At 33.4% G+C, this 27404-nt stretch overlaps 1 protein-coding gene across 6 annotated transcripts in view; it reads left to right on the top strand.

The window, feature by feature from the left end:
- COP1 (COP1 E3 ubiquitin ligase) overlaps positions 1–27404 on the top strand; it is a 214678-nt gene that overhangs the window by 138737 nt on the left and 48537 nt on the right. For all 6 annotated transcript variants that reach the window (XM_036918080.2, XM_036918082.2, XM_036918084.2 and 3 more), the window contains 2 exons: positions 21890–22007; positions 24613–24737. In XM_036918080.2, coding sequence (XP_036773975.1) covers positions 21890–22007; positions 24613–24737 — 243 coding nt within the window. The remainder of the gene's footprint in view (positions 1–21889; positions 22008–24612; positions 24738–27404) is intronic.

The raw sequence follows: 27404 nt of genomic DNA, 5'->3' as shown, positions 1-27404 counted from the left end.
ATTTTATATTTTTATTAAATGTAGAGATATTTTAAAGTCAGACATCTATTATTCAGCTGTTACTAATGTAATAGACATGTTATCCTTGTTCATTTTTTTGAAACTAATACTGCATAATTACTATAGATACTTGGGAAGTATGAAATACCTGATGGAATTTCTAGGGAAACCATTGAAATAATAGAACTAAAGTACAAATTCCAAACTATCATTGGAATGGGAGGAAAGAATAGAATATTTGGCTAATCTAAAAGAAAGCATGAAAGGAAAGAAGAAAAAAAGCATAGAAAATTTGGAATAATTAAGAAACAGAAAATAAGCTGATAGTTAGAAACTCAAATATATTTAATTATAGTAAATGGAAAAGGCCTATGGCTCTAAGTAAAAGGCAAGCACTAGCAGACTAGTTAAAATATTCAAAGTGCAATAACACACTTTTTATGAGAGGCGTATTTAAAATAAGGATAAAGAAAGGGCAATAAAACAGTTTCATTGTGGTACAGGAGTAGATATTGGTGAAGCAGAACCAGGAAGACTCACAAAAGTATAGATGTTTGACACCTGGTAGAGATTATATTACATAGGAGTTTGGAAAATATGGAATTTTCATACTTATAATTGGAATGGGAAAGTGACACTATAATTCTGCCTCATGTAATATACAAAATGAATTCCATGTAACCAAACAACCTAAGTGTAAACAACAAAACTCTGAAGGTTTTGGAAGATAAGAGAGAATGTCTTCATGATCTTATGGAAAGGAAGACTTTAAGATATAAAAAGAATCAATCATGATAAATTTGGCTACAATAAAATTAAAAACTAATATTCATCTAATAATACCCGAAAAAATAATTTTTTAAAAAGTCATTAATTGGGGGAAGATATTTAGAACACATATAAATGACAAAGTATAAGTTTCCAGATTATATGAAGAACTCTTTCAACCATGTAAGAAAAGGATAAATACACCCTACAGCCTTGCTGCTCAGAGGTTAGTCTGCACAGTGACAGTGTTGTAGTCACTTTGGAGCTTATGAGAAAAGCAAATTCTAACACCCTAACCAAGACCTCCTGAATCAGGATTTCTGAAGTTGGTCCCTGGGGACCTCTTTTCTAGTAGGCTTTCCCAGGTGATTCTTATCCACTCTAAAGTTTGAGAAGCCTTGTGCTACAGAAACATTTTTAGGTAATGTATATATATCATTGTTTGCACATTGAATATGTGGAACATACTCAGCAGTGAAAATGAATGAACTCCAGCTCTATGAATGCATGTGGTTGAATAACAAACATAAATGTTGAATGAAAGTCACAGAGAGCATACACTACAATTCTATTTATGAACGTGCATAAAGACTGTTGTTTAGGAACATATTCACTGACTATAGGAATAGATGGTCAAACCATAAAGAAAAAGACAGGGAATAATTATTGTAACTTCAAGTACAGTGCTTACCTCTCAGGTGGAGAGAAAGAAAATGTGATGTATGGGAGGCTCTTAAGGTATAGAAATATATTGGTAACCAGGTGTTGGAGTTAAAGGGGGTTTGAAACTACTCACATATATTTTATAGATTCTTCTATAGGCAGGTAATTTTTCCAAGTCAGAAAGAAACGTTTTTAAAAAGCTTTTTCAAAAAAGATGGAAGGGTTTTTCTAAATTAGTAAACTAAACAAATACTGGAAGTTTAGCACATAAACATTCACAGAAAATTATTTTTTTTCCTTGGTGACTTTTATTACCAAAGAAACTTCTTAAAGTTGACTGATGTTGGCATTTATAAGTGAAAGTGGTTTAAGTGAACAAACACAGTAATCTCTCTCAAGGTGTTTGGTTTTTTTTCTAATGAAAGATTGAGACTTCATCAAAATTATTTAATTTTGTTGTTCCCATTCCTAGTAGGTCACTAAGGTTTCAGAGTCAGCTTTATCATTTATGTTTCTTTTTGCAATCACTTAGAGCTAGGATGTGTTAAGGGAATTAGTAGAATAAGCCCAATGCCAGGACAAAGCAAGATTATCATTGTTTATTCAAATATCATTCAATAAGATAAAGTTTTTACCTCATGATCTTATGTGACTCATTACAAGGGTCCTCAATAAATGTATTTTTCCTTATTGAGGTTTTAAAAAATTGACATCTAAGTATGGCTTACTTTCATAGATTGTTGTAAAAATCTGTCATATGAATTACTTTAATTTGAAAAACCTGTGTTAGGTAATTGATATCATCTTTCTGAATTTAAATGTTTTATGTTTTTTTACATTGTGTTTGCAAGGTCAGATTTCTGTTAATATGCTAAATACAGTAGAGTGAAAAATCATATTACTTATGGGTTATTTAGTGAGAAAATTAGAATGAGGATTGGAGAAAGAGGCTGTATTACAAAGGGTCCCTACAGAAATAAAAATTTTAGCCACTAGTATCTGAGTTACAGATATTTATTAGACCGAGACCATGGTTAAAATATTATCTTAAAGGGCTTAATTGAATTATTTCATATATGACTATTCTTCTTTCCCCACCAAGATCATAGTTTTAGATAGACCATATAGATTGCCATGTCAGTAGTTCAAACTAAGAGCTTTCTTTTTTCCCCCTCCTATTGTTCACAAAGAGCTTTCTAAAGGATTGTTTAGTGATTATTATCTCATCTTTTTATGACCGTCTAATGCATAAATGCAGTGATTAAACCTTTTAATATTGTAAGAGTCACTTTCTCTATTAGTGGTTCTGAATTAATCTTAAGGTATATTAAACCATGTTTTAGATTCTACTAATTTCACGTTAATGACAGAGGCAATGTAATTGGTCTCTAATCAGTATTAAGCTATTGTTGCAAGAAGCTGAAAGATTTGTTTATTTAAGTAAATTATATTTATGGTCTCATTTCTTTCCCCCTCCTTGTGTTTTGCCATGAACCAATACTTTCTGACTGTGGGAAACAACCCCACCCATGACTCTAGGTTTGGTGATGCAACTTGTTTGGGCCCAAGTGACGGTAGGTGTGACAATGACCAGAAGTTTGAAATATGCTTGCATAGTTTGGCTTGCTTGCTCTTGCCCTTCTGCCATCCACATGCAGAGAATATGCTCAGCCTAGCTGTTGCTCCCAGAGGTAGGAAGAAAGACATGTAGAGCAGCTGTTGTTCCTAGCCCCAGCTGGATCATTCAACCTCCAGACACATAAACAAGCTCTACTGAAACCAGCCAACTTAAGTTGTCTCTCAGATAAGTAAGAATAAATTTGAAAGATCTAATAAGCTACTAAATTTTGGAATAGTTTGCTGTACAGCAATTTTGTGGCAATAGCTAATTAATACACTACTCTATGAAATTTTATATTAAATTAATAAAGGCCATTTCTCTATATGATTATCAGGGCTAATAACTAATCATCTTCTGTTACTAAAAAATCATTACATATAGAGTAGCAGTGTACTTATAGCCAGTTATGTCACCTTCACTGGCTTTTACTTGTTTGAAAGCATTTGTAGATTTGTAGAAAATCAGTTTTTAGATCCTCGAATTTCATATATAACTTGATATGCCTGACAGTGAAGTTTGAGGTGTTGCGCCAGTTCTTTTCCACTTCATCTTTTACAGTAACTTTTTACCTGTTTTACAAAATAAAACAAAGCAAAACAGTCTGTCTTTCATTACGAATCTTAAGTGGTTCATTGTTCCAGGATATAAAAACCTCAGGATTATCAAAGGGATAATTCTAAATGTTGTTACTACAAGTAATGTCCTGTCATTCTTTGTCTTACACATATTTCTGTTAAGAGTGAAATGTGACATTAGAGTATTATTTTATACCATTTCATAGTGCTTTTACTTTAGATACTTGTTGAATGAAACTTGGAAGTCAATAAAATTTTTAAAGGGCTTCTTCCTTCTTCTGAATACTGTCAAAAAATGTCTGCGTTGCTTCTTATTCTCAAGTCCCATGGGAACACAAATACCGAGCGAGGATGTTCTTACTTTAGTTGAGCAGTAAATTTATGCCCTATTTACTCATTTATCTGTCATTGACTTAGAATTCAGAAATAAGCTGTTTTCAGGGATGCATAGTAACACTTTAACTTATAAAAGATAGTCTGACAGATTAAATCTAGGATTAAATCTAGTTCTTTTGTATATATAATTTGTTGAGCTAAATCTGCATTGCCAAGACTGTGACAAAAAATATTTTTAAAGTAGAAAGTAACAAAAGTAAAAGGCAAAGTAGTGCATCCAAATACATTGTTTACTAAGTTTTATTAAAATTGTACTACTTTTTTTGCACCTTTTTAAAGATTATATTAATTAGTGATATAATTAATGCTGGTCTATAGTCCATTATCCCATTATCTGAAATTTGAAATCCAGAAAACTGAATACTAAAAACTCATTGCTCATTAGATAACATGGCCACATCTAGAGCATGGCTGCTTACTTCTATATATCCCACTTAGTGTAAATGTTCATAAGTTTTCCAGCAGAAATACTAGCATATTTGATTACAGGGTGCTAACACAAACCTTACTGGGAATGTTGCACAATGTGAAGCTTATGTCCTTTAAAAATCTGAAAAATTCAGAATTATGAAACTCATCTGCCCCAAGTGCTTGGGATAAGGAATTACAGTCCTATACAATTGATGTGATATTGGTAAAATCATTTTAGTACTTTTCATAAATTGTGACTTTAAATTACTCTTACTAGGTGACAAGGTAGATGGCTCTAATTCTTTACATGTAATAAAATTGAAGAATGGTCTAGTCAAGATGTCAGATCATTTAAAGTATTTTTTGGTAGTAGATCACTGTGTCATTTTGGCATAAACTTGGAATTTTTACAAATTGAGTGACATTACTGTAAGAAAACTTTAATTTCTGTGACTATTTTTTGTGACTATATTTGTATATAAATACAGAAATATCTAGGAGTGAACAAAGGAATGGAATTAATGCCAAACAATAAGAATGGCATTCTAAGAGTATGTAATATTTATTTGCAGTTAACAGAACAAAGGGCAGAGGGAGAGGGGAATGCCACAACCATCTTAGGAAGATATACATTTCCAGTAAAATATTATAAAAATGGACAAAAATACTACTTTTGTTCATCAAAAGTAATTACCAAAATTATATATAGTTATAACTATATATGTATAATTATCAAAATGTGTTGTATTTTTTAATAATTTTAATGGTAACTCAAATGGAAAAAATGTTTTATAATTTGAGTGTTTTAGTGACAGAAAATGAAATTAATGTATGGATATGCATATCTATATTTTTTCAGGAAAGAGAGAATAGAATACCAAGTAAGACTTAGTATAAAAAGACAGCATAAATTCAGTTGGATAAATTTGATTTTACAAGAAGGAAAATACAAATTCAAGGAAAAGATTATGTGAAGTTTTCTTTTATTAAAAAAAGCTTGTTCATTTCTCTTAAGAATGTTAAAACATCAAATTATTATGGTGTTTAGATTTAGTGTATACACTTGATTTGTATTTTAGCATGTAGCCAAATATTTTACAAATGACAACTCTTTCAAATGTTTAAATATATGATAAACATTTTTAAGTACTGATTTTAAAATTGGTGAGGGTGTAGTTTTTCAGTATTCTTTTAGGCAAAATTTAAAAGTCTATGAATCTACCTGGTTAGTTAATTTGGGGGCAGATGAGGGTGGATAGTTGTAGATGGTGGAGTGTCTCCTCTTCCAGCTTTCATTTTTCCGTTCTAGCCTTCCTCCCTTCTCTTTCTTTTATATTCTACATTCTTCTGTCTTTTCTTACCTCCCTTTCTTTCTCCTTCTCCCCTTCTTTCCTCTCTTCTCTCCTCTTCTTTCTCTTCCTCTCCATTTTTCCCTAGTCCTTCTTGGCCTTCTGCCCTTACCAGTGGTTCTCAAACTCATGTTTGGGTCTCTTCCCCACAATCCTATACATACATTTCCTGATTTCTTTTCCTTACCACCAGTGAATTATTCAATTCTTGTTAACTCTCCCTGTACAATTCTTCTGCCATGCCAGAAAAATTGCATAAATGCCCTTTTCAGGTTACCAGTCAAATAAAGACATCTGAGATGTTGCTAATAAACTATTAAGGTTTTTGTTTACCATCAGCTTAGATTTGACTGCCTTGTATTTATCCTTTTCCCCAGTCATTTTATTGGGGAAAACTTTATTTCTAACTGGCTATATAAAGATACAGATATCAAAGAGACAGGCAACTGATTGTTGAGAAAAAGGTTGCAATAGATAAACTAAAATTTTCTAGGCAGGGTACATAAAAAGATGGTACCCCTTAGTGAGCAGGAATGACTAAGCTATTACTCTTCTAGACTGATAGGGATGAGAAGGAGCACCATACTAAGCAGAATCAGTGTAGTCTCCTTGTAAATGTAAAGGCTTTAGAGCATGTGTTCCATAGGCATGATGAAAAAATTTTGTCAAAAGATGGACACATTGGAAGTAAGAAAGTCTATGAACTACTACACAGCTGCTAACAAGAATGAGGAAGGAGGGGGTCTCAAAACTCCAATGCAGAAGAAGGTGAAGAGGATTAAGGGTTCTGTGAACTTGGCTGAGGAAATATTACATCTTGTTTTCACTGACCTCTAACTGTTATTCAGTGTTTCCAACGTAGGCCACAAACCACAGTAGAATTAGCAGTGACTTTTGTCACAGATAAAAATCACAGGTTTCCTCATATCACTTCCCAGTTGTTGCAGGTATCTCAAAATATCAGGCATATCACTACTTTGAAACTATGAATAGTGATTATTCCCACCACAGACTCTTGTTATTTAGTGTGTTAGTAAAGAAGTACGTAGATTACTAAATCGCAAATGTATTTCTCTATTTGATAAGTCTACTAAACAAAAATGGCTTCCTCTAAAAAAAAAAAAAAGATGGACACATTGGGAATTCTACTTCTGCTTAGGATATAGAAGGCCACCAGAAAATGTTATTCTCCTCTTAAAAACAGAAAAAGCTATAGAGCTATAAAATTATAACTTTTCTTGACTCCTGTTAGCGATCTGAGGTCACAAGGCATGGGAACTGAGTATCAAGGAATGGTAAACCTCTCCAAGAAAAGATGGGACATATGAACTATTCATCATTTGCAAACCACAGGAGGAAGAAGTAGCTACCATAGAAGCTTGTAAGAAGAAATTAGCCAAAATTTTAATGTGTTTTTAAAGGTCAAGTGTAGGCTGGCATATCATTATAGAGTAACTGGAAGCCCAATGCATGAGGAGTGTACACTTAACCTATAAGCTCTTCTCCTTGGCCCCTCACTGGTTACTCACAAGAATGAATGGGACAGGGCAGTAGTATGCAGGAATTCATGAAGTGACCAGCTCTTGCTGAAAAGACAGCACAAAACAACTCCCTTTTCTGTGGACCTTCCACTCATGTGGAGCAGAAGTTTTGAGCTACTGGGAGAAGAACAGGAAAACTTCTTGAACCCAGGATCCTGCATCAATACAAAGCAGAGATATACTACCATTTACAGAGCAGCATGAAACTCTTTCTTACCTAAGACTTCTTCAGATGCTATGTAGAGTTGGGCTGCTATGAGGGTGAGGTTTTGAAATGCTAAGAAGACTCCTACCAGAATCTCAGGCATATGGACCCTGCCTGACTCATGATGGACCAGAACTGAGAACCCCTGTTCCAAACAGAATCCTAGCAGCAAAGGGAAAAAAGCAGGAGCCAGCTAACAATGAGTGAGGAATAAAAGCACAGAGAAAGACCCTTTCTTAGGCTTAGACTCTTTTATTAAATGTAAGAGATCTAGCAGGAATTGCTAGAAGGTAAAAGTAAAGCAGGAATTTTGAGAAAAATGCTGTTACCCTAGAACCACACTAAGCACAAGGTGACAATAGCTCATTGTGGAAAACTTTGAAGGTTGTGGTACTTGATGGTGAACTTAACAACCAAAACCAAGACACAGCTCAACCACTAAACTAGACAGGTCTGCTTACATTAACGGCCTGTACAGAAAAAAGGTGTGCTCATTTCTAGGCAAAAATACCATTTATCTCAGCATCTACTGTTCTATATGTGATCTCTTACACTTAATGAAAGAGTGTGTGACGTACAAATAATTAAGAGCAAGCATCCCATTGCCAAGACTCAAAGGAATCAGCAGATGTATAAATTAACCCAGATGTTGAGGTATGGGGTGGAAATTTTAGAGTAACATTATATGCAAAAGGATGTAGTGGGAAAGGCATACGACATGCTTGAATTATTTCAGCTGAGAGACGGAAACTATTTTTAGAAAATGAAATAGAAATGCTAGAAATACATTATGAAAAATGAATTATTTGATGGATTGTATTAGCAGATTGGATACAAACTAAGAAAAACTAAGTGAACTTGAAGTTATATCAATAGAAATTACTCAAAATGAAACAAAGAAACTGGAAAGGAAGAGCAAAATACAGTAGCCAAAGGTTACTAGACAATATCAAATAGTCAAACACACTTTAAATTGGAATTGTAGGAGAGAAAAGGACAGAAGAAATGTTTAAAGAGATAAAGACCAAGAATTTTCCAAGATAAAACAAACCAGATACCAGAAGCTCACAGAATCTCAAAAACAGGAAGAATAAAAACAGAAACAGACCAAAAATACCTAGCCATATCATAGTTAAAACACTGAAAACAAGTTAAGTCTTGAAAACAGAGTAAAAGAAATATTATGTACAGTGCAATAAAAATTATACAGACATTATAATTAGCACACAATATAGGTAGGTCACGGGGAAGGTAGGATAGCACGGAGAAGACAAGTATTGACTCTACAGCATCTTACTACAGTGATGGTCAGTGATTGCAGTGGGGTGGGAGAGGCTTGATAATATGAGTGAATGTTGAAACCACAGTGTTGTGCATAAGAAACTTTCATAAGATTGTACATCAGTGATACCTTAATTTAAAAAGATTTACAGATTTATCATCGTAAACTGTAGGTCAAAAATCAGTGGAGCCACTGACATAATTGAAGTGCTGAAAAATAGTCAAGAGGTCTTTTACAAATGAAGACAAAGTAAAGTTTTTTTCAAAAAACCAAAAGGTGTATTTTTTTTTTTTGAAGAACATTGTTTACTAGGCTCTCCCCTACCCCAAGTCCCCCCCACAAACCGCATTACAGTCACTGTCCATCAGCATAGTAAGATGTTGTAGAATCACTACGTGTGTTCTCTGTGTTGCAAAGCCCTCCCCTTTCCCCCACCCCCCACATTATACATGCTAATCATAATACCCCCTTTCTTCTTCCCTGTCCTTATCCCTCCCTACCCTCCCATTCTCCCCAGTCTCTTTCCCTTCGGTAACTGTTAGTCCATTCTTGGGTTCTGTGATTCTGCTGCTGTTTTGTTCCTTCAGTTTTTCTTTTGTTCTTATACTCCACAGATGAGTGAAATCATTTGGTATTTGTCTTTCTCTGCTTGGCTTATTTCACTGAGCATAATACCCTCTAGCTCCATCCATGTTGTTGCAAATGGTAGGATTTGTTTTCTTCTTATGGCTGAATAATATTCCATCGTGTATATGTACCACCTCTTCTTTATCCATTCATCTACTGATGGACACTTAGGTTGCTTCCATTTCTTGGCTATTGTAAATAGTGCTGCGATAAACATAGGGGTGCATTTGTCTTTTTCAAACTGGGCTGCTGCATTCTTAGGGTAAATTCCTTGAAGTGGAATTCCTGGGTCAAATGGTAAGTCTATTTTGAGCATTTTGAGGAACCTCCATATTGCTTTCTACAATGGTTGAACTAATTTACATTCCCACCAGCAGTGTAGGAGGGTTCCCCTTTCTCCGCAACCTCGCCAACATTTGTTGTTGTTTGTCTTTTGGATGGTGGCCATCCTTACTGGTGTGAGGTGATATCTCATTGTGGTTTTAATTTGCATTTCTCTGATAACTAGCGATGTGGAGCATCTTTTCATGTGTCTGTTGGCCATCTGAATTTCTTCTTTGGAGAAGTGTCTGTTCAGCTCCTCTGCCCATTTTTTAATTGGATTATTTGCTTTTTGTTTGTTGAGGCGTGTGAGCTCTTTATATATTTTGGATGTCAATCCTTTATCGGATCTGTCATTTACAAAAATATTCTCCCATACTGTAGGGTACCTTTTTGTTCTATTGATGGTGTCCTTTGCTGTACAGAAGCTTTTCAGCTTGATTAGTCCCACTTGTTCATTTTTGCTTTTGTTTTCCTTGCCCAGGGAGATATGTTCATGAAGAAGTCGCTAATGTTCACATCCAAGAGATTTTAGCCTATGTTGGAGGAAGCCTCTGTCTCTCCTCTCACGCTGCCATCTTTAATCCAATGTCCAAAAGCTCTATTTTAGCTAACTTGGAAATTGTGATGGGTTTAAGATGCTTACTCAACTTGCATGGATGGATAATGGTTGGGTGGATGATGAATAAATAGATACAGAAAGATGGATATTTTCCATATCTAAATACAGAGAATAAACAACAAACCGAGCCACCTGATTTTGTGTAACTAGAATATTGATACTAAATACTAAGGTACACTGTGGATCTACAAAGAGAATGCTATGATACCAGTCAGTAAGCACATATACTCAATGAACTTTGTACTCTCCACTTCAACTGTAAATCTGCTTATACAATGTGAAATACATATATATAAAGATTTCTCATAGTCCCTATAAAGAAAGTAAATGGTGATTACTTAGAGGAGCTTGACTATGTGCCATTCTAAAAAACAAAAGAAAATTTTTTTTTTCTCTGTCATATTTAATAAGGGTACCTGGAATTCTTTCCATTAGAATTATTTCATTTATTAACTTGATAAACACTAATATTTTTAATGACTTTATCTTTGTAACTATGCATACAAAAATTTTAAAAACCCTTCCCCTGAAGGATGTCACAGTTAGAAAAGATAAGCAAATAAATTATAATACATTGTGAAAAGTAGCAGTAGAATAGTTTTTTAAATCTGAAGCACACATCAATCTTAGTAACTGTTATTATTAAGATAACAGGATTCATTATGGCTTTTTAAAAAATAGTATAAAGGAGATCATTAAATAGAATGAGCTCCAAATCTACATTATCTTTTTTCTTAAATTCTCTGAATCAGGTCAGTTTTTCAATCATTTTCTTACGTGGAAGTCTGCTTAATGTATTACCATTATAAAAGACACTTACTATTTCTGGAACACTGGTTAAAATACAGGTCTGTATCCTAGGTTGGATCAAAGAACCTCTGGAAATGGAAGGACAGTTGTGAAATACACCAAAAAATTACTTACATGTTAGGAGTTGAGGGTTAATCAGTTTATTTTGAAACTATTCAAATGGTTATAACCAAGAAAAGTAATGTTACTCAAAATAGGGAGTTCTGATTCTAACAATATGATGGATTAGATAAACTGAAAATCTTGACATTTATTCTAGATACACATTACTTTAGATAAAATATAAAATATTTTTAGATGCATAATTTATAAAGTATTGAAGTCATAAAGGGTCAGAAAGAAAGCAGAATATAAAAAACAGAGAAGTATACATGTGAGCTGAAGTTGTGTTGCCTGGTAGATGATGGTGATGGAAAGTTTCTGGCCTCAGTAATCCAGGGACCTAGATATTGATGAGTTAGCAGGAAAGGAAAAGGTGGTGTGGACCTGGGAAATACCCACCTAGGATATTGTAATTGTCTGCCTAACTACGTATCATCTACATGAGGACATTTCCAGAAACTTTGTCTTAGCTTGGCTCACAGAGCTAAACTCAAGAGTTGTCAGGTGGAAGGGAAGGCCTATTGGATAGGGAGAAAAGAGGCTTAGTTAAAAAGAGCTCCTGTGCCTAACTGGACTGTAACCAGACCAGCTCTGCTTTAATCTATTTTATATTCTGGGGTTGCAAGTAAGTTAGTTGAAGGAGGACTTCGTTATAAATGTTTCTGCTGTTTTTTCCTAGTGGAGAATTTTTTTTTTAATTTTGAGTAAATATACATAATTGAGACTTCTTTTTTTTTTTCAGACTTTAATTATTTAGAGCAATTTTAGGTCCACAGCAATATTGAGAGGAAGACACAGATTTTCCATATACTTCTTGCCCACACACATGCACAGCCTCCCCCATTACCAGCATACCGCTCCAGAGTGGTACATTTGTTACAATTGATGAACCTACATTAACATACCTAACCACCTAAAATCCATAATTTACTTTAAGGTTCACTCTTGGTATTGTATATCCTGTGGATTTGTACAAATTTATAAATGACATTCATCCATCATTATAGTATCATAGAGTATTTTCACGACTGTAAAACTCCTCTGAGAACCTGATCAAGCTCCTGGAAATAAATCTGACAAAATTTGTTTGTGGCGAACTCCTGACTGGGTCTCCCTAGAGTTAACTCTCAGAGTGGTCTACACTGAGCCTCTGGGAATTCTTCAGTTACAGTTCAGATTTTTATACCCAGGCACAGGTTCTCGTGGCAATTTCTCCATGTGAGTCTCTGCTTTGATAAACTGTGACTCCCTGTATTCAGCTTCTCTCCAACCTTTGGGACAGCAGTTTGACCTGGGCCCTCACCTCTTTTACAGATCCTAGAAGATATGTTGATTTTTCAGTCTGTTCACAATTTAATTGTTAGGATTTATGGAGTGTTGACTTCCAAGCTCCTTATATGAGGAACTGGAAGTTATTTTCATTTGTTTTTAACTGTTGCTGATTTCATGACGGTAACTTGATCTAACATACAGATGATGATAGGTAGTTGCTACTTGTATGACACTAGGGGAATATCATAGTTGCTTGTGTATCTTCTGTGAATTGATATAGGTTAAGGGGGTGATTCATAAAGTAAAGGCTATATAATAGTGAGCTAAAGTTAGTATATCTTTTAAAGGTTTATTTAGTCTGGAATCCAGGGCTGATTGTATACAGTAAACGATGAGCAATAATAATTTCTGATATCCTTGTGAAATGGTGAACAAAGATCTAACAACTGAATTCAGAGCAAGTGTTAAAATAAAATGCTTCCAAAGTATTCCATATATATTTGTATTATTTAACTTATACTTGCTTGATATTATTTCCAAAGATTAGCTTTCTTTCAGATCTCTGAGGTGTATCTGAGGATTCATCAAAGACTTAAAGGAAGTAAAAAGTTATGTAATTATTGTTTTTACAATCAATAATAACAGCTGTATGAGGTAAATATCAGGAACTAGTATACCTATGTATTTTTAAATACGCAGAAATTTTTTCCTGCATAAGGAAAACTTTTTAAGGACTTCTCCAACTTTCTCTGTCACCCGCTTCCATCATGGTGGTACCAAAAGCTAAGACAAAATTGAGAACTTTTATAAGCTCCTGAGCAGCTGGGAAGCCTACAAATAGAATTCAAGATTCCTGAAATTAATTTGATCTGTGATTGGCCATATGTATGGAATAAGTCTGCTTCTTTTGTATTCCTGCTTTTTAGAACACAGGCTAGAATGCCTGGGTTACAAAAGGTATTTAAAAACTTTGACTTATCAGTTATAGTTGTTTTATTCTTTAGTAAAGATAAGGAATTCTTCATTAAACACAAGTTCAGTAAATTTCCTACATCTATTCCAAATAAATTATTTTCACCTTACCATTTTAGCATATCAACAATGATTAATTTATTAATAATGAAAGTGTATTTTAGTATCCCTACAGGAAAATTATTCATTGTACTGGAAATTGTTCTATATCGGTATTCCTCTTAATGGTTGTATACGTAGCATGGTTTGGTTAAGGGGTTAAAATAAAAGAAGCAGCTTATTTTTACATTGACAAGGCTATGAGGGGCCTTTAACTAAGCAATCAAATTTAGCATAACTATTTGAACAAATATTCTATGACTCCTGATGTGTTACAGTAGGAAGGACCATCACCTTTATAGTATTCTTGTCAAGAATATCTAACATGAATATGTTACAAAGAAAACATTCTGACAAATTAAGATGTGGGATGTTCTGTAAGACAACTATACTGGATGCTTCAAAAAAAACAGTATTTTGAAATGATTATATACAATGCAGCAAAAAAACATGGAAGCTAAATACAGTGAGTGATGCTTGAGTAAAGCTAGGTAAATAAAAAGCTTTACGGGTATTTTAAAAATGATTGGGATATTTGAATATAAAATACATATTAAATTATGTCAGTATTAATTTCACAAATACGATATAGTAGTATTGGGGAGAGTCTTGTTTTTAGAATGTAGTGCTGATGTTTTTCAGATAAAGTATCCTGATTTTTGAAACTACTTACAAATGGTTCAAGGGGGAAAGAAAAACAATAGGTAGGTGTGTTTGCAGAGGGGATGATAAAGCAAATATGGTAAAATATTTACAGTTTGTGAGACTAGATTTAAAGGTACAAAGGTATTTGTTCTATTGTTCTTTCAACTTGTCTGCAGATTTGAAATTTTTCAAAAAAAGTGAGGAGGGCAAGAAAAGAAATACAAATGGGTTCATATATAAAATTCTCAACATTAAAAACATTTTAAAAATTGTGGTGACACTTCAGGAAGACATTACCTTTATAAGGGAAAGAAAATTGTTTCAGGACACCTCCCCTGACACATACACACCATTGACGTAAACTATTATTATCATATTACTAAAGTATATATACAAATACAAAAATGTTGTCCACCTTTGTATGTTCCTAGCTCTTAAGCAACTGTAAAGTCAAATCAGATTCTAACTAAATACAGTAAAATATGAACCCCACCACCACCAAAAAAAGAAAATGACACGATGACATAATAATAATAATAATATGTTGGACTAATATATATTTTGCCGAAAATAAATCCACTGCACCTTATAAGCTGGTTTGGAGGACTGAAGTGTGGTTTTTGAGGTTGCCATGTCTACAGAAACATCTGCCATTTTATACTTAGGCTCCAAACTCTTTTACATATTTCATACCCTTTTGTGTCTTTATTAGACTAAGAATAGGGTAGTAAGTATATTATACTATATTATGCTATTTTTATAATACCAAATTATTTTTAGCTTATAAAATCACTTGAAAATTAAAGATTTATTTTACAAAAATGTTTTGCAAATTTGTTATGAATGCAAAAGAGAAATTTAATCTTTACAACTGATAAATTTAACATGAGCACAGTACTTAGAATAAATTTTTTTCCCATTTTTACTTTAACATATGCCAAACAAATTGCAGCTGTACATTTTGTACCTCCACAACAAGCTGAATGCTCTCTGAGGTGATCACTTAATGCATTTACAATAAACATAAGATAAAATGTGGGAATACTCCTCCATATAAGCAGCAAAAATACTGGCAAATTTGTAAAAACAAACTAACTCAGTGGTACAGAAGCCTTGAGAAAAAGCAGCCTTATTGCCACCACTGGGGAAAAAATTGGTCTTGGAATGTCTCAAAAAGTCCCCATTTCCCCAGATCATTGTCACTGTTTGACATAACTTACTGTTCACTGGAAAAAACCCCATTCACAGAATGTTGTTTCTGTTTGATCTAATTCAGGGTCTCTGTGGAAATAGTACCCTGGGTATATTGTTGAAAACAGTCAGATGAAGTATCACAGCTGTCTAAGGCTAGAGGCAAACAAGACCCCAGTAAAAAATTTAAAAAGATGATCTAGGCAACAAAATAGCCACAGAGGCTTTGAAAAATCTCTCACATGTTCCTAGGATATAGAACATTTCAAGCACTTCAAGGCCAGTGCGCCTATCTAGGAAAAAACTGGAGAGGGCCCCTGTCGCTCACCTCTGGCCAACCCTGAGGTGAGGCTCTGTGCAAGCAAGAAGTGTTTTATAAGTTGCCTGAGCTTTGAAAACATGCCCTTAAACACACACACACACACACACACACCATTACTCAGGTTAAAAAATAAAAATGAACAAAAACTGATCAGAGACTCACTCAAGTGGTTCCATACAGCAGGGATTACAGATGCTACAGAATTTGTTCTGGAAAAGTCACTGAACAAACATCAATGCCACCAGCAGCAACAAAAAGCCTAGCTGTAACCAGGGGATAGGGGCAGGAAGATCCTGGAGATGCCACGAGACACTCTGTTATCTAAAATGTCTAGTTTTTAACAACAACAAAAATTTTTTGAGATATGCAAAGAAGGAAAAATTCAATAGAAACTATTGTATATGTTGGACGTACTAGATAGTAACTTTAAGTCAGGTATTATAAATCAATTTAGTGAATTAGACCACAAGTATGGGATTAAAGAAACAAGAAAATATATCTCACTAGGTAGAGAGTATTTGAAAAAATGAGTAGAAATTTTGTAGTTGAATTATCTAGAGAGGGTCATGGGCAAGTTTGAACTGGCAGAAGAGTCAGTGAGTTTGGAGATAGGTCAGGAGTGACTATCCAGTGTAAGATATAGAAAAAAGAATGAGGAAAACTGAATTAAGTCTCAGAAACTTGTGAGGCACCATTAGGCATACTAACATATACAGACTCTCAGAAGATAATGGCAAAGAATGGGGATAGAAAAATATTTGAAGATATAATTGCCAAAATCTTCCCAAATTGGATGAGAAACATCAATTTACACACCTAGGAAACTCAGTGAACCTCAGAGTAGGTTAAATTCAGAGAGACTGACAACTAAGCATCATACTCAAACTATGGAAAGCCAAAGACAGGGAGAGAATCGTGGAAAACAGCAAGAGAAAAGCAACTCAGCAGATAAAAGGGGTCCTCAATAAGATCAGCAGCTTACCTCTTATCAGACCATGAAGGCTTGAAGTCACCAAGACATCCCAAATAAACATAAGCTGAGGAAGTTCTTTTACAGCAGACCTGCTTTACAAAAAACACTAAAAGCAGTCCTTTAGACTGAAAAGAAGGATACTAGATAATAAAGCAAATCCACACAAAGTAAGAAAGAACACTGGGTTAAGATAATTATGTTGGTATAATAAAAGATAGTTTAAATGTACTATTTTGTACAATTCTAATGATTTAAGAGAGAACAATAGAACAGGAATTAAAATATTGTGTTTGTGGGTTTATAATATAAAAAGATATAATATGTATCACCATAATTAGCACTGAGTGTAGGGTGGAGAGGAAAGGAGCTATATTGTAGCACCATTTCTACAAAGTTTTAAAGTTAATTTAGTGATAATCTGATTTAGATCAATTCAATTAAAATCCCTAGGAAAACTGTTACTGGGCTATAGATTGTGTAATTCCTCCATTCTTGTCTTCTGGAAGAAAGAATTCAGTCAAGAGACTTATTACAGAGTTAAAGGCACAAAGGGTTTCTTTTTATTAGCAAAGTGGGAGGAAACATGTACACTCCAGGGAGAGAGGAGCAGGCTGACTCTGAGGATGGGTAGCAGCCCCTCGAATTTTGCCTTGTGTTTTATGGGGGTTTATTTGGTTTCCTCCCTCCTGTTTTGTCATTATACACCTCCCTTTGGCTCCACCTTGGTTCCTCCCCTCCAGCCTTTTTGTGTATGTTTTTATCTGTCATCTTCCCATGAGAACCTAAGTGAAACCCATTGGGGCACTGCAAAGCCTCAGTGTAAATGATATAATAATACTATAATGGCCTCAGGATTACTAGTAGACAAGGTTTCCCTTAAGTGTTTGCTTCAAAACTGCTTATCAGTCTGTGCTAAACTGCAAAAGGGACCAAAAAGGAGTTGGTCTGAGTGAGACAGGGTGGAGACTGGGTGGTCTGCTGTCTTCCTCTTCTCCTCCTGCTCATGTCTGTCTATCTGGCTACTCTAACAAAACCACTATGAAAGTAACTTCTAAAAAAATTTGTAAAAAAACAGCAACAAAGGAACTAAAGTGTCACTTTAGGTAATATCTATTTAACATCAAAAAGGCAGTAAGGGAAGAATATAGAAGTAAAAAAGATGTAATTAAAACAAATAGCACAATTGCAGGTATAAATCCTATCTCATAAAAACTATGTTAAATGTAAATGGCTTAAACACTCCATAATGCAGAGATTGGTAGAATGGATAAAGAAACAGGACCCATTCATTAATAGCCAACTGAATGCTATCTATAAAAGATACACTTTAGATTCAGAGACACAAATAGGTTAAAAGTAAAAGAATGTAAAAAGATACACCATGCAAACAGTAAACAAGGCTGGAATGGCTATATGTAAATCAAACAAAATAGACTTTAAGTAAAAATTGGTGCTAGAAACAAAGAAAGCCATTTTATAATGACAAAAGGGTCAATTCATCAGCAAAATATAACAAGTATAAATATATATACATTTAAAAACAAACTATTTTGAAACATGAAACTATAGAATTGGAAGGAGAAATAGAATATTTAACAAAAGTAGTTGGAGACTTAAGTATTCTTATTAATTGGTAGGACAACTGGACAAAAAATCAGCAAGGATATAGAAGACTTGAATACATTATCAATTTGATCTAATAGACATATATATCTGCACTTCACAACAGAATACACATTCTTTAAATTGAACATTCTCCAACATAGACCCTATATTTAGGTCACATATCTAAAAGGATTGAAACCGTAAAAATCATGCTTTCTGACTAAAATGAAATTAAATTAGAAATAAATAACAATATTTAATTTGGGAAACCCCTGAATGTATTGTAAATAACACAACATATTTCTAAATAACCCATCGGTCAAAGAAGAAAGTACAAGGGAAATATTTTGAAGTGAGCAAAAATGAAAATGTACCAAAACCTGTGCTAGCAGCTGCAGCAGTGCTTAGAAGAAATATATAGCTTTAAGTTCCTTTATTAAAAAAGAAAGATCTCAGTAATGTAAGCCCTCACATAAAAAAATTTAGTAAAGGAATAATAAGCCTAACAGAGCTTATTAATAATAAGACAACCAAAGGAAATAAAGATTATAGTGGAAATTAATGAAATAGCAAACAGAAAAATGATAGACAAAATAAGTAAAACCAAAAGATGGTTCTTTGAAAAAATAAAATTGACAAACCTTTAGGTAGTCCAACTAAGAAAAAAGAAGACAACCACTAAAATGAACAATGAAAGGGACATACCACTAACATTTTAGATATTAAAAGGATTATAGGGAAATACTATGAGCAACTGTTTGCCAACTTACTCAATAACATTAGATGAAGTAAAAAATTCCTGGAAAATTAAATTACCGAAACTGATGGAGAAGAAACAGAAAAGTTGAATAGACCTATGAACAGTAATTAGATTGAGTTAGTAACTAATAATCTTCCTACAAAAATAGCTGAGGTCCAGATAGCTTCACTGGTGAATTTTATCAAGTGTTTAAGAAGAAATAACACAAGTACTTGACAAATTCTTAACTGAAGATTTCCAAACCAAAAGCTAAAATTATCCCATTAATAGAAAAACACAACTGGTATTCTTCTGGAATATAATTATCCTCAACAAAATATTAGCAAACCTAATAATGGCATATTTAAAAAATTATACTCTATGACAGTGTGAGATTTATCCCAGGTATGTCAGGTTTGCTTGCTTAACTTCCAAAAATCAATGTAATATATACACCATATTAATAGAACTAATAAAATAAAAAGCTAAAGCCACACTCATATCTCCACTTAACAACAGAATACACATTATTTTCATGGAACATTCTCCATGATATAGAAAAGGCAATCATCTCAAGAGATATAGAAAAAAGCATTTGACAAAATTTCACACTCATTGGTGATTAATTCTTAATTAACAAATAGCAGGGAACTTCCTCAACCCAACAGAGGGTTTCTATGAAAAACCAGCAGTGAACATCATACACAATAGTGAAAGACAATGCTTTTCCCTTACAGTTAGGAGCATGACAAGGGTATTCACCTTTGCCTCTTTAACTTAGTACTGGAGAGTATAACTAATGCAGCTAAGGAATAGAGGAAATGAAAGAACCCATATTTGAAAGTAAATATTAAACTGTCATAGATGACATACATATGAAGAAATTTAAGAACTCTTTAAAAACAAAGATACTATAACTAAGAAAAATGTTTAGGGCCACAGAATAAAAGATCAATATAAAAAAACCAATATTCTTTTATACATGGGCAATGAATAATCAAAAAATAAGATTTTGTTCTGAATAAATCAAAAAGAATAAAATGCTTAAGGAATAAATTTAATAAAATTAAGTATAAGTCTTGTACACTGAACATCACAAAAGTTCACTGAGGGAAATTAAGAGATAAATAAATGCAGAGACAGATTCTGTGTTCATAGATCTATATCATTAAGATGGTAAATCTAGTGAAATGAATATCTAAATAGAACTCAATCCCTGTAAAAATTTCAGCAGGCTTTTTTTGAAGGAAATGATAAGCTATTCCTAAAATTTCTGTGGCAATGCAAAAGATCAGGACTTGCCAAAACAATTTTGATAAAGAACAAAGTTGGAGGACTTTTCCTTCTCAATTTCAAAATTATAAAGCTACTGTTATCAAGACATCGTTATATTGCCAGAAGAGCAGACATAAGTAATGTTCATGGATTAAAATTAAGAATCCAAAACAAAATCCTTATTTATAGCCAATTCATTTTCAACAAGGGCACCAAAGCAGTTTACTGGGGAAAAAATATTCTGTTCTCAAATGATGCTGGCACCACTGGATGCATGTCCATCTATCTACATGCCAAAAGGATAAACCTAGACCTTTACTTCACATCACGCACAAAAATTAACTAAAAACGAATCACATACTTAAACATAAGAACTAAAACAATAAGACTTTTAGAAAGAAATAGAAAAATCTTTATGACTTTGGGTTAATCAAAGTTTTCTTATTTACAACACCAGACGTATGGTGTATTAAAAAAAAAAAATTGGGCCATTGGGCCTTATAAAAATTTAAAACTTCCATGATTGTAAATACACTATTAAGAAAATAAAAAGGCAAGCAACAGAACAGTTGAAAATACTTGCAAAACATATATCCAATAAAGGACATGTATTTTAAATTTTCAAAGAACTCATGTAAAGTAACTGGAACCATCATGTCATTGCTAATAGGATTGTTAAAAAGGTGTAGTCAGCAGTCTGTCATTTTCTTAAGAGCTAAACACAAAATTATCACATTGACCCTGCAGTTACACTTCTTAGGTGTCTGCCCAAGACCTGAATACATGTTCACACAGACTTGAATACATGTTAAAATATAGAAACGTCAGAGACATGATTCAAAGTGTAAGAATCCACATATTATATGATTTCATTTTTATAAAGTGTCCAGAAAAGGCAAACTTACAGAGGTTGTTAGATATAGTGATTGCCTAGGGCAGTGGGTGGTAAAAGGTCGTGAGGGATCTTACTGGGATGAGGAAAATGTTCTGAAACTCATTTATGGTAATGGTTGTACCATGGGTTAAAGTCAATAAAAATCATTGAGTTGTATACTTAGTGTGAACTTTATTATATGTAAAATGTGTCTCATGAGAGTGTTTTTAAAAAGAAAATGTGGGAAGTAAAATTATATAGCCTTATTTTTAGCCAGAAGCCAAAAATGTTTATATTACCTTTTTATAAATCCATCACAAGTTAGGGATATATTTTTAAATTCCCAGTTACTTTGAACCCTTCATACTCTGTTTGTAGAGACAGGATTACAGAATTATCAGTTCCTTTAAGACTGACAGTGGTAAATGTGTGTACATTTTTTATGTAATCATATATATCTAGATTCAGAACAGAAAACCCACTTTAGCTGCCTTATCTTTGAAGATTATAATTTTCTGGCTATTATAGGTTTGACATTGTCCCTGAAATATTTGGTGAAAAACACCAAAGCCAGTTAAAATTAGCTTTGCTTTTCATTTCTTCATTTGCTACATTTTGTTTTGTTTTAGATCACTGTGTCCACTACTATGATCTTCGTAACACTAAACAGCCAATCATGGTATTCAAGGGACACCGAAAAGCAGTCTCTTACGCAAAGTTTGTGAGTGGTGAGGAAATTGTCTCTGCGTGAGTATTGCTCTCTTTGGAGGTTGAGGTTAACATAGAGTTCTGCCATCATTTATAATGTCACTGTAGGTATTTGTAAAGAGTAACACTATGATTATGCTCTTTTTCTTACACAGTAGATTTTTATAAGTTGTCTAAAATACGCTTATGTTCTGGTCTGTATTGCTCACTTTTATATGTTATTTGTGAATAAAGTCCTGATGGTACTCGTTTTTAATGTCACCCCTTAAAACATTTGAACTTAAAACAATTGAACTTCAATTTTAGCCACTGCTTCTCCTTAGAGAGAAAGAAGCAATAGAATGAGATGCAATAGAATGAGAAACACTTTATTTATTAAAGTCAACTAATATGTTATTGTATGTGTATCTACATTGCAGTACAATAGTATTATTTTTGGTTTCAAGTAACATTGGTTGACTTTTATGATTCCATGTTACTTGATCTCCTTATAGATTTCATGGTGTTTTAAATATGTTTTCAAAAGAACTTTCTAAGAATGGCTGCTTATACCCAACAAATACTTTTGAGAAGGCTTCTGAACTAGAGAATCACAATACAAGCTTTTAGCTATCTTTTATTTTGTTTGAAGGTAACAAGATGTTAACCAGGTAAATAAATCTCAGTTGTCAACATATTATTGACAGAGCTCTTATAACAGAAGTAGTCCCTTCTTTTTGTTATCCATTTCATAGTTCTTTTCATTTTGTATTACCCTAGTAAATACCCATTCTTAATTTCTTTCTTTTTCATGTCTATTAACTTCTTCTCAAGCTTAATGATACATTGCTTTCTTCTTTTCACTATGTTTCTAATCTCTCTTAGGAGATTATTAATGCCAGTGCCTTATTCTTGGTATCTCCCACCACATCTACCTCCACACTGGTTGCTCTAGATAAGAACTTGGTAAAATAAATTGATTTAGCAAGGTAATTTGAATTGAGTTACAAAAAGGGAAAAAAAAGAAAGTGGTAACTGAGCTTTCTAAGGGTGGGGAGGAGGTAATATAGGTAATGAGTTCACAAATATATTAAATGCTAACTAGTCGAAAATTACCCCATTTTTAAGAAGAATAATGGGCAATATATAATTAAATGTTATCCAGATTCAGATGTGGATGAAAGATCAAGTGGTGACAATATTTTCCTTCAATTTCAGATTTAAAACTATTAAATCAGTTTTGATTTCAACTAGTTGAAGTATATGTATATTTAACTGTATACATTGGAAATCTTAGTTGACCTTATTGGTGTGGATATGTTGTTTGTATTTTCACCAGTTTTTTTTTTGTAAATCATGATTTGATTCTCTTGGACATATTTAGAGTTCAGCAGTATTTATAGCTGATTCAATCACAAATTCATTTAGAATTATTAAAAAGTAATATTAAAATATTCACATTTCTTGGCCAGTAAAATATATATATATACACACACACACACATACATACATACACACATACACATACATAAAGGGATATTCAGTGCAACACTGTTGACCAAACAAATTTAAAACAACTTAAGTGTCTAATAGAGGTGTTACATTGAGGAAATAATGAGAAGCAATTAGAGAAATATTAAATAGTTTGGAGTTTGGCCTTTGAAATAAGAGTTTGAAGTTTCAATCTTGGCTGTACTATTTACTAGCTGTGGTGGCTTGAAGGTATCCTTAGCTTTCTAAATTGCAATTTCTTCATGCTTAAAATGAAGCTAATAGTACTTATGTTGTCAATCTTTAAGTGAAATATTGTATGTAAAATATTTAGCATGGTGCCCTATTCTGTCAAGGTCAATTACAGAAAAGATGGTTTATTGTGGGGTCATTAATAAAGATATAGAATAATATTTATTTTATAGAAAAAATGTAAAGCAAATGTGAATGAAGGAGAAGCAATTTACAAAGTAATATACATGGTATAATCCAATTTTTGTAACAAAAAGTCAGAGAAAAACAAAAACATGGTGTTTCATTCAAGTCCGAAGACTGTCATATCTCTGTATGAAAGGATTTGCAGTGATTTTCATAATCACCTGTTTTTTTTGTAAATAACTAGATTTGCATATCATTTCAGTAAGATAAACTACTTATATAGACCATTCAGAGTATCCTACCCCTTTAGATACAGCTAAGCTTTGTGAGAATAGTTTATATTCAGCCTATCAGTACAGTTCAATAGTTGAAAAGTAAATCAAATCAAGTGGAACAATTATATTTCTAAATTAAGCATAACTCCCAATTAAGCTATCTTGTTTGATAATGGTGGTATTGATGACTAATGTTTATTGAGGACTTCCTGTTTTTCCAGGGACTACTGAAAGTGTTTTAAATGGATTAATTTAATTTTCACATTACTTTATAAGATTCATCTAAATCTGTAAGATGAGAAACATTATATTTCACAATTAACTGATAAAGAAGCTGAGGCCAGGGAGGTTATATAAATTTGCTATGGTCAGAAACGGATTAATGTCATATTGAGAATTCTAACTCAGACAGACTCCAGAGAGTGCATTCTAAACCACCAAACTGGATTGCCTCTAATTAGTATTGATGAATTTCATTCCATGAAATCTTAAATATTTCTAACTTTTTGTGTTTATCTCAGCTCAACAGACAGTCAGCTAAAGCTTTGGAATGTGGGGAAACCGTACTGTCTACGTTCCTTCAAGGGTCATATCAATGAAAAAAACTTTGTAGGCCTCGCTTCCAATGGAGATTATATAGCTTGTGGTAAGTGAAGCCATCTTTTCCTGGAACTATTTAACAGGTATCTATCACTGAAATTGCATTCAGTGGACATAAACTACATACCATGTCAAGAAAGGATCTGTACACCAGAAGAAAACATACTAAATTGTCTTCAAATTGTACTGGAAGATGCATTAGTCTTCTCCTCCTTTACTGAGCACAAGGTCTGACTACATGAAATAGTGTTAAGATTGTTAAATATGTTCTGTAATTGTTCTGCATTGTAACATAATTTCTGTAGATATTATGCAGAAGACAGAAAATACTAATTTCTGCTAATATCCTAGTTTTGAAGACATTATTTTATTTTTTAGCTTGATATTCGTTTTCCCCTATATAATCTTATCTTCATTAAGCAGCCCATTTGGGTAGTCTTGATCCACTATTCTAGGTCCTTTATTGTTGATAATTTATAAAAAATTAAATCAGAAATAGAAAAGTCAAATTTGGTACATTTGGTTCATATCTAATGCCTGAATATGTGAACTTTCATTAGTATTTTCAAAGGACTTGTACTTTATTCAGTAGACTTTCCCTATAAATATATTAACCTAAACCCTGCCAAAGCAAGTCTCTCACATAATTATCCTACTTTGATAGACTGCTCAGAAATACAGGTTTCAGGACTACTCATCTAAGAGTACTGCCTTTGTTGTGGAATGGGAAATGTCATTGAGGTTATTAAAATTTGCCTTTTAAGTGTTATTATCTCTTTTTACTTTCTAAATAGAAATCTTCTTCTTAAATGTAATTTAAGATTCATCGTGCTATAATAACAAGTTTCTGATTCTCCTCTAGACCTCTGCTATAAATGATATTTATGTGGCAGTATCATTTAATGATAACTATTTCTTTTTTAGATAATTATTTTTTATTGAAGGGTAGTTGACGCACAGTATTACATTACATTAGTTTCAAGTGTACAACACAGTGATAAAACATTTATATACATAATTCTAGGTTCCAGCTATCACCCTACCAAGCTGTTACAATATCTTGAATATATTCCTTATGCTATACATTACATCCCGGTTACTTATTTATTTTACCATTGGAAGTCTGTCCTTTTTTTTTTTTTTTTTTTTTTTTGTGAGGGCATCTCTCATATTCATTGATCAAATGGTTAACGACAATAAAATTCTGTATAGGGGAGTCAATGCTCAATGCACAATCTTTAATCCACCCCAAGCCTAATTTTCGTCAGTCTCCAATCTTCTGAAGCATAATGAACAAGTTCTTACATGGAGAACAAATTCTTACATAGTGAATAAGTTACATAGTGAACAGTACAAGGGCAGTCATCACAGAAACTTTTGATTTTTCTCATGCATTATGAACTATAAACAGTTCAAATATGAATACTCATTTGGTTTTTATACTTGATTTATATGTGGATACCACATTTCTCTCTTTATTATTATTATTTTTAATAAAATGCTGAAGTGGTAGGTTGATACAAGATAAAGGTAGAAAACAGAGTTTAGTGTTGTAAGAGAGCACATGTAGATGATCAGGTGTGTGCCTGTAGACTATGTGTTAATCCAAGCTAGACCAGGGCAATAAAACATCCACGTATGCAGAAGATTTCTCTCAGAACGGGGGGGTGAGGTTCTAAGCCTCACCTCTGTTGATCCCCAATTTCTCACCTGATGACCCCCCTGCGACTGTGCCTATCTTAGGTTGTTCCTCCCTTGAGGAATCTTACCCGTCTCTGGCTAACCAGTCATCTTCCAGGGCCATACAGGGAAATGTAAAGGTGGTATGTGAGAGAGAAGCCTTATTGTTTGAAATGGTTAGCTTTTTATTTCTTTGCATATTTATGCCCTGTAGCTTCTATGCCCAGCATTTGTCTTGAGGTATCTTTACCACTTGGAAGAATTATGATACTCGGTAAATTTGATATGAGACACGAATTCTATTTAAGGGTTGTAATTAGGAAGGAAGGAAGAAGAAAAGCTATAGAAGTAGCAGGCGGAAGAAAACATGGGAAGATTGATTATTTCTTTGATATATCTTCTTGTAGAGTAACTTCAGCATGTATAGGTTTTAAGCTACTACTTAAATTGCGCACACACATTAACATAATAGGAGTATAGTTACATAACCAAAGCATATCTGTAATTACCAGCCATCTCCAGTGAAACCAACAAAACCAGTTAGGCACCTTAGGCATTTGTGAAAACTTATCTATGATATGGTGGATATTGTCCAACTGAACTTGAACAGTCTGAGAGAAATCAGACAAATTAAAACAACCCATTCCTGGGGAATGTTCACATCCCTTATGTTCTTTTAACAGTAAATAGTCTGTAGTTGTAAGATTTTGGAGCGCTACAATTTGCACTTCTCCAAATTCTTGGTTGAGTTCCAACAGTATAGATCCAGTCAAATTTGTTGTTTTACTGTATGCACAGGCCAGCTTAGATATCTCCTTCCTCATTCCCATGGCAAGTCCAGGAGCTGGTGGGATGAGTGCATCTACAGCTGTAGCAGTGCGTGGATCTTTGTTGGGGTTTTTTGATGATCATCTTCTGGCATGAGTCTTCCAGAGAGTGCTAATGTTGGAAGTTCTCTTTCATATCGTATCTTAGTTCATTTTCGGGGTAGCCCAATTAGGCTTTGATCTTCTGTATAAACGCAAACAGACCC

Source organism: Manis pentadactyla, chromosome 9, assembly GCF_030020395.1.
Source record: "Manis pentadactyla isolate mManPen7 chromosome 9, mManPen7.hap1, whole genome shotgun sequence".
Taxonomy (NCBI): Eukaryota; Metazoa; Chordata; class Mammalia; order Pholidota; family Manidae; genus Manis; species Manis pentadactyla.
Note: the sequence above shows the minus strand (reverse complement) of the source record. Positions and strands in the feature narration are given on the sequence as shown.